The following is a 14,597-nucleotide window of genomic DNA, read 5'->3' as shown; positions in this document are numbered from 1 at the left end:
CTGGCAATCGACACCTAGAGCCCGAGGAACGCTGCTTAGAGTCTGGGGACCATGCTGGGAAATCTGGCAGGCCAGCCGATCCACGTCTGGGGCTGGTGGTGCTGTTCAGGTGAGCACTGATGTGACACCCCCTGCGATGAGGAGCAGTGCCACACTGATGGGACCTCTGGAAGAATCCCAAGCCTCGAATGGGGCACACCAGCGGCTGGCATGGGTGACACTGGAAGGGAAAGTATGTCTTTAGCAGCTTGAAAGGCCTCTGGCATGGATGGCACCGCCAGGTGCCAAGTGCTTCTGCCGCTTCCTGGGGTGGCAGGCGAACCTTGAAGTTTGCTCAATCGCTCCGTGGGAGTTGGAGTCCAGAGGGGAAGAGCTGCCCCATGCAGTTCTTTGCTCTCCTCTGGCTCTCTCTTTTCCTTTATCGGACATAGGGGAACATCCCATCCCGGCCTTTTTTGTTTTTAGCTGCTAGCGGGGATGGGGATTGGTGCTGGTAGCGCACTCTGCACCAAAGCCGCAGTCTGATCTTGCTGGCTGCAATGCTGGTGCAAGGGTCAACTTCATAAGGAGAGCTCGGAGACGAATGTCCTGCTCCTTTTTGGTCTGCTATCTGAAGCTCTTGCAAATGCGACACTTGTTGCCCACGTGGGTTTCCCCTAAACGCTTCAGGCAGCTTCTATAAGGATCACTGACTGGCATGGATTTCTTGCAACAGTCAGGGCATGCCCCGTCCCTAGGCTAAGTCCCGTTCACAACTATTATTAACTCTAATAGTAAGGGAACTATAACTATAAAAAAATTTAATAAGTATATACAAAAAGTTCTCAACTAAACACAATTGAGAGAAGTAAGCTTGCCAAGGCAAAGAGATGTTACAGCACTGTCACTGGCTCATACACAATCTTACTTCTAGACCATACTTGCAGGCAAAGTCTACAGCTTCTCTGAATCCTGTCAGACCCTCTTCAGCTAGATGACAGCCACTAGAGCTGGTCTGAAACTTTCCACTGAAATGATATTCCAAGAGAAAATGCAATTTCAGCAAAATCTAAATTTTTCATGGGAAAATTTATTTTTTGCTCAATTATTTTTTTTAATTTCCCTTCAGGAAAACTAAACTGAAATTTTTCATTTCAGGTTAGTTTGAGATTAAATTAAAGTGCTGCTGAATCTCATGGGAGTGAGTACTTCATGCCCCCATTCTCTCCTGTGCACTGGACTCCTCAGCCAGACTATTTCTACCATGATTCACCACGGTCTCCCTCTGACCAAGCTGTATCATGGGAATCACATGGACTATGACTACAACTGCATTTTAGTCACGGGTATTTTCAGTAAAGGTCATGGACAGGTCATGGAGAGTAAACAAAAATTCACCACTTTTGACCTGTCCATGACTTTTACGACATACCACTAACTAAAACTTGGACGGGGGGGCTGCAGGTGCTCTGGTGGGGGCAGTCGGGGCACCATAGGTGCTGGGGGGGAGCACGGACGTTGCTGCTGGGGTAGGGGAGGGTTGGCGTGGCTGGCAGGGGCTCCCTACCTGGCTCCACATCCCTGAAGCTCCTAGGTGGGAGTGAATTGGTGATTCCTGCCCTAGGTTGTGTATAGACTTGATTTTATGAAACCTACATCATGAATACAATCTTCTTCAGCAGAAAAGTCAAGGATTCAATTAAAACTAAACTAATGTCTCTAAAAGTGTTCACTCTACATCAGCTTTGCGGTAAATTACAGGGTAAATTACGAGGTAGTATGGAGAGTTGTATTGCCATTTTCTATATGGAACATTTCCAGAGGATAGATACATTATTTCAGTCTAAAAGATTGTCAATTTAGCACCTTTCAAAGAAGTCAAGTAATAGGTTTATAAATAAATAAATAATGCATTAAAAGTTAAATGAAACCAATAGCTGGGGCTCATTAGGTAAGAAAACGTTTTTTTCCAGTTAATGTTTTCTGTGGCGGAATGAGAAAAGAGAAAGAGATTTTCATAGAACTGAATCTGAAGAGGTTATTGATAACACAAGTGATTTGAGACTCATCATTTACAGACTACCCCTATAAACATTTTTGACCTAGTACAGGGCTTAGAAACATGACTAGTCATAGCAGTATGCCCTACATCTGGTAATGTTTGCAAGACTAGGTCCTTACTATTACCTGAAGGAGAAGAGGACCACCTAAGTCACACAGATCATAGGATGATATAAAATGAAAACTCAAGAGTTACTGGAAACAGAAATAGTAAGGAAAGGAAATTTTAAGTGAATAAGTTTGTTTCTGTGGCCTATTAAAAAAGAGGAGATTGCTCATGGAAGTGAGGAAGCTATGGAGATATAGAAAAAGAGATTTAAGTAGGTGATTGAATAATGTGCTATGACAGAAACATAATTTACAATGGCAAAGCTCTCAAGATGGATATTTTTCTGAAGACAGCAGTTAGGGTATTATTTTAAATTGGAATTGAATTTGTTGCAGTTGTGTTTGCTAGCTTCCATGAAATAGGAGCAGTAATGAGTTCATCAACCAGTTATACATTTTCCACTTACCAGCCATGAAATAACTGTTAATTAGTACTAAACTGGACTCGGGCTGGACCAGCAACACCAAACTAAAAGGTTTAATCTTCCTTTGCCTGTCTCTGAGCCATTTAGTCTCTGGTCAAACTAACCTAAACACCACCATCGTCTTTTTCTAATGACCCAGTAGCTGACTAATAGCGCATGTAGGCCAAGGCAAATCTTATGAAAACAATTTTCCAATTTCATTCTAGAACACAACACTCATACTACAGCCAAGAGCATGGCAGATGCTTCATAATAAGAAGTTAATGTTAAAATAATTGGAGAAAGCATGCTAAGGAATCATAGACTTAAATGAGATAATTCATCCACAGCATTTTGCCATACTACCACAGTAAAATATTTCCTATGTTATTTGCCAAATATTTCATTTAGTAAAGCATAAAACAAATTCATGGATAAAGCACAGGTCTTTATTTTTGTTCTTTATCACAAATCCAGTTTGCCCAGTCTCGTGAAATAAATTCTTTGCATGTAGTTAATCCTTTATGCTCAGCTCACATCAAATTTTATACATTCCCTCTTATGGGTGTTTATGGACTAAATGCACTTTTACACACATCTCCCCAGGGAAACAGACTATGAATAGCTTTAATATGAACACTGCTGATCAAATCAGAGAATAGCTTTAGAATAATTATACACAAGAGTGTTTGCATGGCACTGTACACAAACACAGAGTTGTTTACACAATTACATACTGAATACACTAGGTTTATCTAAATATAATTAGGACATAATGAAAAAGGCTACAGAAATACGTAGCTCTTCTAAATCATGCTAGAGCCACCTCTCTCAAAGAACATGAGTTGTTCCCTTATGCACATCCCAATGGATCTGTGCCTCCCTCTTGCTCAAGTAGCTATTTAAATCCCCGACATCCCCCCAGCCAGGAAAGGAAAGTCAGTGGGAAGTGATTGGCCTGGTTATGCCAAATCTCAGTGCCATTAATGGAAATACATTGGCCTAATTTTAAAAAGTGACTAGTGGTTTTAGATGCTTCAATTTTGGGGTACCCAACTTGAGACACCATTAAGGAGCCAGAGTTTTTAGAGAGTGGATGCTTACCAATTTCTGCAAATCAGTTCCCCAAGTTCTCTCACATTGGATACCCAAAAACTGAAGTACCCAAAACCATTAGTCCCTTCTGAAAGCACAGGCCCTATGTCTATGTTAGTTTAAGATACATCAAGGCCTTTCAATGACCATTTATATAGAATACATCATGAAACTTGCTCTTATATATCTGAACTCTAAAGATTTAATTTAGACTAACTTCCTTGAATCTAGATTTGCATCTCCCTCTGTTTGTACAAAGCAAAACACACTGGTGATGACTGAATAGCAATAATAATGTATTTTTCCTCAAAGTTCTCAGTATACTATTGTCTGCCTTCCTTAACTGCTCTTTTAAATATCAGAAGGGCACAGGGTCCAAAGGCCAGAATGATAACAGTTAGGTATACCCATACATAAAATGGGTATTATACCTCTACTTCCTGTGCACAAAATATCTCACTTGTTTTATGAGAGAGACAGGGTGGGTGAGGTAATATCTTTTATTGGACCAACTTCTGTTGGTGAAAAAGATAAGTCTCCAAGCTTACACAGAGGTTGTCTCTTTCACCAATAGAAGGTGATTAAATAAAAGATATTACCTCACCTATCTTGTCTCTCTTATATCCTGGACCAACATAGCTACAACAACACTGCAAGCAATCATTTGTTTTATGTCAAACAGGATGCTAACTTTACACAGACACATAAAACTAACAGATTTCTCACGACAAATATCCCTTCTCCAAATTATAGGCATCCGCTTCCTGCAGACAGAGCCAGGCACGCCCCCACATCACAACATGCATATTGTTAGAATTCAACACCTACTCCAAGCCAGTTAACTAAGTTGTATTTTCAGGACCAAGAAAACTTTAGAGCCAAATTCTGTTCATGGATGCACAAACTCAGCTCATGCTTAAGTAAATGGGAAAAAACTTAGCTCTAAGGGAGAGACACATTTATCTGTTTAAAGGAAATGGTAAGCCCACTTTGACTTTCCCCAGTCAGGAATCTCATAATCCTTACATTATTGCTGCCACAACTCTCATTCTTCTCTATCTTGGGAAGTTATGTTAAGACTGACATTCATTCCACTCTTCTCACCTAACAGCTGTTCGGAGGAGCTCCAACATTTGTTTCTTTCACAAACAGAAGTTGGTCCAATAAATGATATTACTTCACCCACCTTGTCTCTCTACCTAACAGTTCTGCAGTTTAAAATTAAGAACCAACTAAATTATTGTCATTTTTCACCCAGAATATCAGATTTAGAGATTTTTTTTTAATCTATTCACACTTCTGTTTTTAACACAACACTGTGGTCAAACAACTCATGGCTACCATAGTAACATGTCACCATAAAGATAAATTAACCTACTAGGCATGTAGAAGAAAAGCAATATAATTTGTCTGAGTACTTTGTTATACAGAAATACAAGGACAGTTCCAGCTCAAAAATGCAGTATTTGTGCAACTACAGTATCATCATACAACTAGTATTTGTAATCTGTGGAGCTCAAATTAATACAGGTTGTTGATTCAAAAGTTGAAAGAATGCACTTTTCTTTATAAAATGTTAGCTATGTGCTTGTAAACTATTTTAAGTCTTTAACTCTACAATCTCTCATACGTTTACAAAGGTTTAGTTTACAAATAAGGTTTCCCGTATATCATAATGACTTAGTAGAAATAAAATATAAAGTGAAAATTACAGTACAGTGTAAGACTAAAGCATATCATGTAGCCAGTATGTCTGTACTATGAATCTTACTAGCTTTTCTGACTAGCTATACCCATGTCAGTCCCATCTTTCTAGCTATTCTGAATCACACGTTACAGAAATTACAAATCTTACAGACATTTGATTCCCATCTTCCTATCCCCAGATTCTCTGCTCAATGTCTTCAATAAAACAAATTAATAGTGATTTTGAAAGCTAGCCAAAGCGCACCTTCTCATTGTGAAACACCGAGTAATACTACATAAAATACACCATACAAATACAAACTCTTTATTTGTCTAACTAAATGAATTTCTCATCATGCAATGGTACAGCAGATGCTGTACTCACTGCTTGCTTGCAGTACTTTTAAAATCAGGTCACACTTGACTGATTGGAAAGAAAGAAATGCTGCAAAACAGTCAATTCACTCAGGGAGCATAAACCTGATGAAATATTATTATTGACACTTTAGAAGACCTACTGCTTATGTCTATACCTTCAGAAAAATACACTATTCAACTTTTCTCAAAAAGGAAACTGTCCTTCCAAATCAGAACAGCAATCTAACTAGTCTAGTCTCCTGTTTCCAATAGTGCCCAGAACCAGGCACTTCAGAGGAAGATGCAAGAAACCCCATAGTGGACAATGATGGAATATTCCACAGATAACGGTTTGGAAAGTAGTTTATTTATCAGTTAATGGTTGGCTTTTGCCCTCAAACTGAAGAACTGGTCTGAAGTAAATAAGATGAAATGCAATACGGAAAAATGCAAAGTACTCCACTTAGGAAGTAACAATCAGTTGTTCACATACAAAATGGGAAATGACTACCTTAGGGTGACAAGACGTAACGATAAAGTCAGGACACAATTTGTCTCGATATTTCGCTCCGCCGGCAGCACTTGGGTTTTGTTTTGTTTTTGATCCACCAGTGGACGTGCCCTCCCCTCCATGTGTCCTGATATTTTCTCCCTCTCGTCTGGTCACTCTAGACTACCTAGGAAAGAGTACTGAGGACAGAGATCTGGGGGTCATAGGGGAACACATGCAAAATATGAGTCAACAGTGTAACACTGTTGCAAAAAAAAGAAAACATCATTCTGGGATGTATTAGCAGCGTACGTTTGCATGCAAGACACACAAAGTAGTTCTTCCACTCTACTCCATGCTGATTAGGTCTCAGCTGGAGTATTGTGTCTAGTTCTGGGCGCCACATTCCAGGAAGATGCGGACAAACTGGTGAAAGTCCAGAGAAGAGCAACAAAAATTATTAGAAATCTAGAAAACGTGACTTATGAATACAGATTGAAAAAAATGGGTTTGTTTAGTCTGGAGAAGATAAAACTGAGGGGGAACACGGTAACAGTTTTCAACTACAGAAAAGATTGTTATAAGGAGGAGGGAGAAAAATTGTTCTTCTTAATCTCTGAGGATAGGGCAAGAAGCAATGGACTTAAATTGCAGCAAGAGCGGTTTAGGTTGGACATTAGGAAAAACTTCCTGTCAGGACAGTTAACCACTGGAATAAATTGCCTAGGAAGATAGTAAAATCTCCATCATTAGATATTTGTAAGACTAGGTTAGACAAACACCTGTCAGGGATGGTCTAGATCAGTGGTTCTCAACTAGGGCCACCGCATGTTCAAGGTAAGCCCCTGGCGGGCTGGGCCGATTTGTTTACCTGCCGCGTCTGCAGGTTCGGCCAATTGCCACTCCCACTGGCCGCGGTTCGCCGCTCCAAGCCAACAGGGGCTGCAGGAAGCGGCGTGGGCCGAGGGACATGCTGACCGCCCTTCCTGCAGCCCCCATTGGCCTGGAGTGGCGAATTGCGGCCAGTGGAAGCCGTGATCAGCCAAACTTGCGGATGCAGCAAGTAAACAAACCCGCCCAGCCTGCCAGAGGCTTTCCCTGAACAAGAGGCGGCCCTAGTTTGAGAACCACTGGACTAGATAATACTTAGTCCTGCCTTGAGTGCAGGAGACTGACAATAGACCTCTTGAGGTCCCTTCCACTCCTGCACGTCTATGAAGCATGAGGATTTCTCTCTCAACCCCTCCACATTTTCAAAAAAAAAAAAAAAATGCTGATCATAGATGTTCTCAATATCCATATAAATGGCAAGCCTTCTTTAATTATACTAAGCACTTCGCCTCATTGATATCTCGTGAGAATGAGTTCCACAATTAATAATTTACTTTTATCAGGTTTAAATTTACTTCCTTTTAGTTTCATTTATATCCCCTTGGTTTTGTATTATGAGAAAGGACAAGTAGGAGAGCCTAGATAAGTTACCATTCATTATTTTGTATAACCCTCTCTCTTCTCTATGTTAAGCAGTTCTAGTTTTTTTAACCTCTCCTCATACAGGAGTGTCTCTCTGCCTCTTATCATTTGTCACCAGTTGCTGGAGACCTTCTATTTTTTTGAGACAGGATGACTAGAAATGAACATACCATTTAATCCTAACAATCTATTTGCTTTTTTGGACCTACACACGGAGCAAATGTTTTCAGGGAGTTGCACACAATATTTCCCCAATTAAATTAGAGCTCAGTAATGTGCATGTGTAGCATTAACTATTCCTTCCAGTGTACATTACTTTGTATTTGTAAACACTGAATTTCTTGCCATTGTGCTGCCCATTCACTTTGCTTTGTTAGATCTGTCTGATGCTGTTCAGTTTCCTCTAGTCCTGATTAACCTAAATAAATTCTGTCACTTCACTGTCCTCCTCCTTTTCCAGATAACAAACAACACAAACAAACGAACGAACACTGGTCCTAGTACAAACCTTAGGGGCACCAGACATTTTACAATGTTATCTTAAAAGCCTCCTGCGAGGAATTTTATCTAAGACTTTTTGAAACTCTAAATAAATAATGTCAGTAGTCTCCTTTATGCAAATATTGTGAGTACATTCAAGGATTTCTAGTAAACGATAGAGGAATGAGTACATAGTTTACCATGCTGGTTTCTCCCTTTTATATCTTGTTCATCTAGGTGATTTATAATTCTATTTTTATCCTAATTTCAACTACTTTTCTACTACTGAAGTGAGGTTTACTGATATAATTCCCAAAACTGACTCTAACAATTTCCCCAGTATTGTAGCTGATTATAATGAGACTGCATGTTTGTTTTGTTAGCAATTCATTTTTTCTCAGCATTTCCTCTTTTAACATTTCACTCTCTGACAATATCAATTTACTTCATCTACATTAACTGATGGATTTCTGTGGACAACATCTCTACCTCTTTTTTTCTCCTGTTACACAAGGCATAACACTACAAGCAAGAAAGAAAGGAAGAAACTTCCCTTCAAGCTCAAAATGTTATGCTGTGATCAACCAGAAAAGTAATGGCTCCTGCCCCCTCAAAGAATTATCACACTTTTTCCACAACTACAAACCCCAGAAGGCCAACAATTTAGAGACAAGAGATTAGGGCACATGTTCTAGCCTCTGCTGTGGCCCCTGTATGCCAGCTCTACGGGCAAAAGAAGCCACAAAACCATTTTAAACCAAACCCATGGAATACACCTCCAGCATAAGAAAGATTTCTAAATGGCATAGAATTATCAAAATGGCCCTAATGCTGAGTGTCTCCACAGTCCACACTGCATAGTGGCCTCCTGAGAGGAGAGAGAAGGAAGCAGGCTGAGACATACTGCCTTCTAGCTATTATGAACTACCCGATGCTTCCTGAGGTTGCCATAGCAGTACAATATAAATTAGAGCAATCCCTACAGCTACTCTAGCTCAAGATGGAGACTTCTCCATTCCCTATCTGTAGAGCCCTGAGAAATTATATTATTTTTTATAATTTTCTGTTAATTTTGTTTTATTGTAGGAGGCCCCGGGAGCAGGAGGAGGGTCTGCCTATGTGTCTACAGAATCTAAGGCGCACAAACATTACATAAAGCGCCTTCTCCTTCTGGCCTATGCAGAGCTCAGTTTAATTGCAATCCAGAACTGGAGCATAGGATTTCAGTCTATGTCTCCTACATGGCAATGACAACCAGTACTACTAGGCAGCATAAAAGCTTGCATACTAAACACGAAAACTTCCTTTAAATAAAAAAAGTAAAAGCCCTGTTGTCAAACAACTATTTCAAAGCAAACGAGTTATCTATTAACACAAGCAAGCCATCTCTTCCTAAAATGGGTGCAACCTTTATCACTGGCAACCACATATTATACACCACTGCTTTATATTATGTTTCCAGTATTGTATTCTCTGTGGATAAAAACTGATCAAATTGTTTTTATCATTCTTAAAGCATGCAAAGTAAAAAATAATACAGAAAACCAACTATAATATTTTTCTTGCAACAACTTTCCAAAGTTTTTCTTTGTTAGATTTTTTTTTTCCCCTGGAGTTTCAACATGTTAGCTAACACCTTTGATGGGGGTGGTGGCTAGCATGGCCAACAGACGGTATTCAGAGTAAAATTAGAGGACTGAAGTAATGTTTTGTGTAAGACTCTGGACTTCAGAATTTCTTTATTTTCATTAACTGTAAATAAAACCTGAGGTCAAAATCTCTGAGAAACTAGATTTTAAAACATGATATACTATAGTTAAGCTTTGATCCATAGCCAATTAAGAAATTCAGTGTTGTGAAAAAACTTACAAAACTGTAGTTTGGGGTTGATCATATTTTGATTTTGTGAATTAAAGAAGATGGTCTTGTTACTACAGATGATCTAGAAAGATAGAATATTTGACTTAACTAATTATTTTTATCTGAATGTGACACAGAAAGCAATTTTACTTTTTCAGTTCTCTTTTTTATGAAGTTCTTGGTTACTGTTATTTTTGAGCCATCTTCATAAACTCCCCAGAAAGTCCATCTCTATGGAAAACTTTGAGACACTGATGATAAAGCCTGCCTCAATTATTATAAATATGGTCACATGAACAACTTTTACAAAGCCTGTAGTTATAACAGTCTGCTAATTTAGGGTCTCATCCTGCAAGCACAAAGGGCGAGATCCTGCTACTGGACCCATTCAGGCACAAGGGTTCACTTGTATGGATGCCTCACTGAAGTCACTGGGGCAGGGCAAGTGTGCAGGGGTTCGCTTGTGTGGATCCAGGTGCAGGATGCAAGTTTACTCAAACAAGTAGTACTAGTGAAGTCAACTATAAACGAGTTTATGAATAAACCTCTCTGTACATCATAAGGACCTGGAAGGAATTCTAAAATAAACAAGTAAAAATCACAAAACATTGCCAGCTAAAGTCATATCCCAGAGCAAGAAAATGCATGCAATACTATAATAAATCACACTCAAATGATACAGTGCTAATATACTATGCTAAAATAAGAGCTATGGAATAAAAGTGTATTAAGAAAAATCACTAATAGATCTGATTTATATAAGTAACTTCAAGATTATCAATCCAGTTTTCCTTTTAAAAATAAGTTCCTTAAGCATTCTTTCTTGTTTGAAATTCTTTTTCCTCTTCCCCAAATGTTAGTAAATTTAAGGCCCAAACCCTGCAATTAGATCCAGGTGGGTGAATTCCTGCAAGCATTCATAAGGAGCCCCACTGAATCATGGCAGTCCAAACACACTTTGTCCTTGTCTACACTTGTAGCAGTGCGTAGGATACTTGTAGCTACACACTGCAGCAAAACGCAGGCTGAGTCCACGCTGCGATGAGTAGCTACACATGGCAGTAAAAGGCTCTGGCAGTGGAGAAAGTTCCAGCAGTGGGAAGGCAGTAGGAGACAACACTGCTAAAAACCACCAGTGTAGATGGGGAAGGCACTGCTTGGATGGCAGAGAGAGCCATGTAGGGTATGCACCCTAAGGTTCTGGTGTGTCTGTACCCTCCTCACCTAAGCATTGTCTCACCCTCTACACTGCTGTTTATACTCATGCCAGGGGGGTGGGGGCATGCAGACATACCCTTTGACTCCCAACAGTGGTACTGCAAGTGACTGGCAACATTTTTTCTCTGGATATTATTAAGTAAGCAGCATCTGGAACAGTGGAGGGCATCTGGTCATGGAAGCAACTTCCCCTATTGTACTTCAGAATCTCCTAGATATTATGTAAATCCAAATTAAATGCTCATTAAGAAAAGGCCTGACTGTTTCCAGGGAAACAACACAGTTTAGTCCCTGCAGGCCATAACCAGATATACCTGTTTGTCAACTTAGTCTTGACATTATTTGTTTCTGTTTGATATATAACAAGGATTCCTGAATAACAGCATTTCTTAAATTCCTGACAACAAAATAGAAGTTTGGTGTTTTTCTTCCTAGGTTTAGTTTATTACTAACTGGAGTGTGCTACTAGACTGAGTTAATCAAAATTACTATTCCGCAGGTGGAAGAGAAGAATTTAGACCTGCTTACTATACACAAGGTAATTTCATCATTTGTAAGCATACATAATTGTCCACTCTTTGTATTTACCTATATTTTATATGTTGTATTGTTAAGATTTTTTGTGACAGTCCCAGAATAAAATATACTCAGTATGATTCATAAACCTGGAAATACACAACATTTTTATTATATTTATTTTGGTAATCAAAGTTGATCTAGAAGTATGTCTAACGAAAATTATGATAATACTTAAAGTCATAGTCTATGTAAAAATAAATAATATTGCATATATACCTCCAAAGGATAACAAATAATCTTGCATTCATCCCAAGGGATCCCGAATAACTGTTCATGTACACTCATGCGCAAACAATACATAGGGCTCATATCACCCACTACTAATATGTAAACACCTAGAGCATGAAACAGCAGCTATTGAACAACTATCGCAATATTACAAGACAGTTTAGGGCAGATTTTAAAAAAAGCTAGTATATTCGTGTTTGCAAAAAAAAAAACATTTCAAATACAAAGCTGTCTCAAAAAATGCTACCTACAATTGTGACAGTGCAAAGTTTTTTGCTACAATATTTTTAGAGCTGGTAGTAGCAGAGAATTACATAGCAAACAATAAACAGTCTTCAGCTGACTATATACCTTCAACAGTTAGTGGGATACTCATTTGTTTCAGACTCTCTACTCTTTCAGTAGTCTAAAGGAAGAGGGGTGAAACTAGCTAAAGTTACCAAATACTCCATTCCAGTTAAAAATCTCTGATAAATAATAAATATTCAGAATACTTAGCACTTACAATGCATTATACATTAGCTGGTTAAACAGCACATATGGATTCAATGGCATACAACTTTTCTAGATAGCTAAATTCAGAACAACCTAAACATTTTTTTAAAAGCAGCAACAGACAGCATACGGCCTTACCAACAATACTCATCAAAAATGTAAATCCTCTTTCTTCTTTCTTTCTTTTTTAAAGGATAAAGATCACGACAAAAAAAGTTTCGTTTTTTTTGTCACACAACTAAAATCCCAAATCCAACACTCCAGACAGTTCCACCCTGTGATAGGATTTTAATGCACAGCCCAGGGAAGTTCTACACATTTTTCCAACTTTCTCGAGAGGTGTCACTTGTCTGCTTAAACCCACGGGGCTTATCTACTCCGTATTAAAACACAGTATAACAAGTGAGTCGCGGGGGGTGGCGGGAGAGAAGAGCGCGAGTGACACAAATAAACCAGAACAAAAGGCAGAGGAAACTTTCTCCCCAGGGTGCAGCTGATACACCCCCCAATTCCCAGGCAGGCTAAACCAGGGCAGGAGATTCAGCCGAGATGGAAATATGTCCTCCCTCGTCCCGCCAGCCCTTCCCCTTTAGTGGGGCACAAGGGCTGGGGAACCCAAGTGCCCCCCCCGTAGGGCAGAAGCGGTGCAAGCAAACGAGCCGAGCGCCCCCGCCCTCCGGTTCACCCACCTGGTGCAGCGTGTCCGCAGGGAGCTGCGATGCCCTGAACAAGTCGCCCACTTTGCTCCCCCCGGCGGCTGGGGCCGGCGCCGAGCCCCCCTCGGGCGCGGGCGAGCAGCAGAGCGAGAAGAGCTCGGAGTAGCGCTGCTGCTCCGTGTCGCTGAGGGGCAGGAGGAGCCCCGCTCCCCCCGCGGCTGCCCCCCCGGGTCCCTGCTCCATGGGGCGGGGGAGACGGGCGGCCGGAGTGCGGAGCTGCGGGGAGCGAGGAGGCGGCGCTGCAAAGGGGGAAGGTGCCGTCCCCGTTCCCCCGCCTCCGCTGTGCGGCTCTGCAGTGCTCCGGCCGGCCGGCGAGCCGCGCAGTCAGCACCTTCCCTCCCCCCGCGCCTGTCGCAGGCAGCAGCCAGCCAGCGGCCCCCGCAGGCGTAGAGCGGGACGTGCCCGCCGCAGAGCCCGCAGTGCCACGGCTGGGGCTGGCCAGCGGGAACCCGTCCAGGCGCGGGGAGGGCAGAGGGCGCCGGACTGAGCACCCCTGAGCGGGGCAGAGGGGCCGGAGCGCTGCGGGAAAGGCGACCCCCGGAGGGAAAAGGCTCTGCCGCCTGGAGAGGTTTGGGGAGCTTTGCACAAGCTAGCCCGGTCCCTCGGGAAAGACGGGGGTCAGTGAAGGGTTCCCGGGTCAGAGCTAAGGGGGCAGCCTTTTGTGTCTGATACAGGCTGGAACCACCTGATCCTAGTCCCTATATTCTTAGCTCCCCCCTTTGCATTGTCAGGAAGGTTCAGGATCTCTTTAGTGACTGAGGGCCTCGCTGGGGGGTGCTTACATGCCCCCCTTTGATGGAGCGTCTGAGGGCCTGCCAGGCTTCCATGTGGTTATCCTCACAGCACCCCTGTTAGGTAGGGAAGTGCCGTTATCCGCACTGTACAGCTGGTCAATTCAGTGTGTAGTTCAGGAGTGCTCCCGGATTCCATGCTGATGCTAAGCTCTCACCCATGAATAACACTTTCTGCCATCTCAAGTTGGCTAGGACAGGGGTTCTCAACCTTTTTCTTCCTGAAACGCCCTCCCCCAACGTGCTATAAAAACTCCAGGGCCCAGTGGAGGCAGGGCCTCAGGGCTCCGGGCTTCAGCCACTGGGCGGGGGTGGAGGGCTAGGACTTTAGCCCTGTGGGTTGCCAGGGCTCCAGGCTTTTGCCACTGGGTGGGAGGTAGGCCCTCAGATTTAGGTGTCATTTGACTTCTCTTTTGGAGGGGCAGGGCTCATATTTGCTCCACACATATGGTGGGGCCTGGGGAGGGAGTGCCATCTCCACTCCAAACTCACCTCCGCAGGCCACCCAGCCAGTCTGGATGGAAGGGGTGCAACCAAAAATTATAATTCAAGGTGGGGGATCAGTTCAAAAAGTCTG

At 41.8% G+C, this 14,597-nt stretch overlaps 1 protein-coding gene across 14 annotated transcripts in view; it reads right to left on the bottom strand.

Annotated features, from left to right (window-relative positions):
* Nucleotides 1–13,475, bottom strand: part of REPS2 (RALBP1 associated Eps domain containing 2) — a 162,772-nt gene extending 149,297 nt beyond the window's left edge. For 5 of the 14 annotated variants that reach the window (XM_030573846.1, XM_030573856.1, XM_030573864.1 and 2 more), the window contains exon 1: nucleotides 13,203–13,472. In XM_030573846.1, the coding sequence (XP_030429706.1) occupies nucleotides 13,203–13,412 (210 nt within the window). In that variant the 5' untranslated portion in view covers nucleotides 13,413–13,472. Of the gene's footprint in view, nucleotides 1–12,651; nucleotides 12,830–13,202 lie in introns of those variants that run through there. The other 9 variants (XM_030573837.1, XM_030573892.1, XM_030573941.1 and 6 more) reach the window with 5 other exon arrangements.
* Between the last annotated feature and the right edge of the window lie 1,122 nt (nucleotides 13,476–14,597).

Source organism: Gopherus evgoodei, chromosome 1 (assembly GCF_007399415.2).
Source record: "Gopherus evgoodei ecotype Sinaloan lineage chromosome 1, rGopEvg1_v1.p, whole genome shotgun sequence".
Lineage (NCBI taxonomy): Eukaryota > Metazoa > Chordata > Testudines > Testudinidae > Gopherus > Gopherus evgoodei.
The sequence above is the reverse complement of the archived record's forward strand: the minus strand, read 5'-3'. Positions and strand labels throughout refer to the sequence as shown.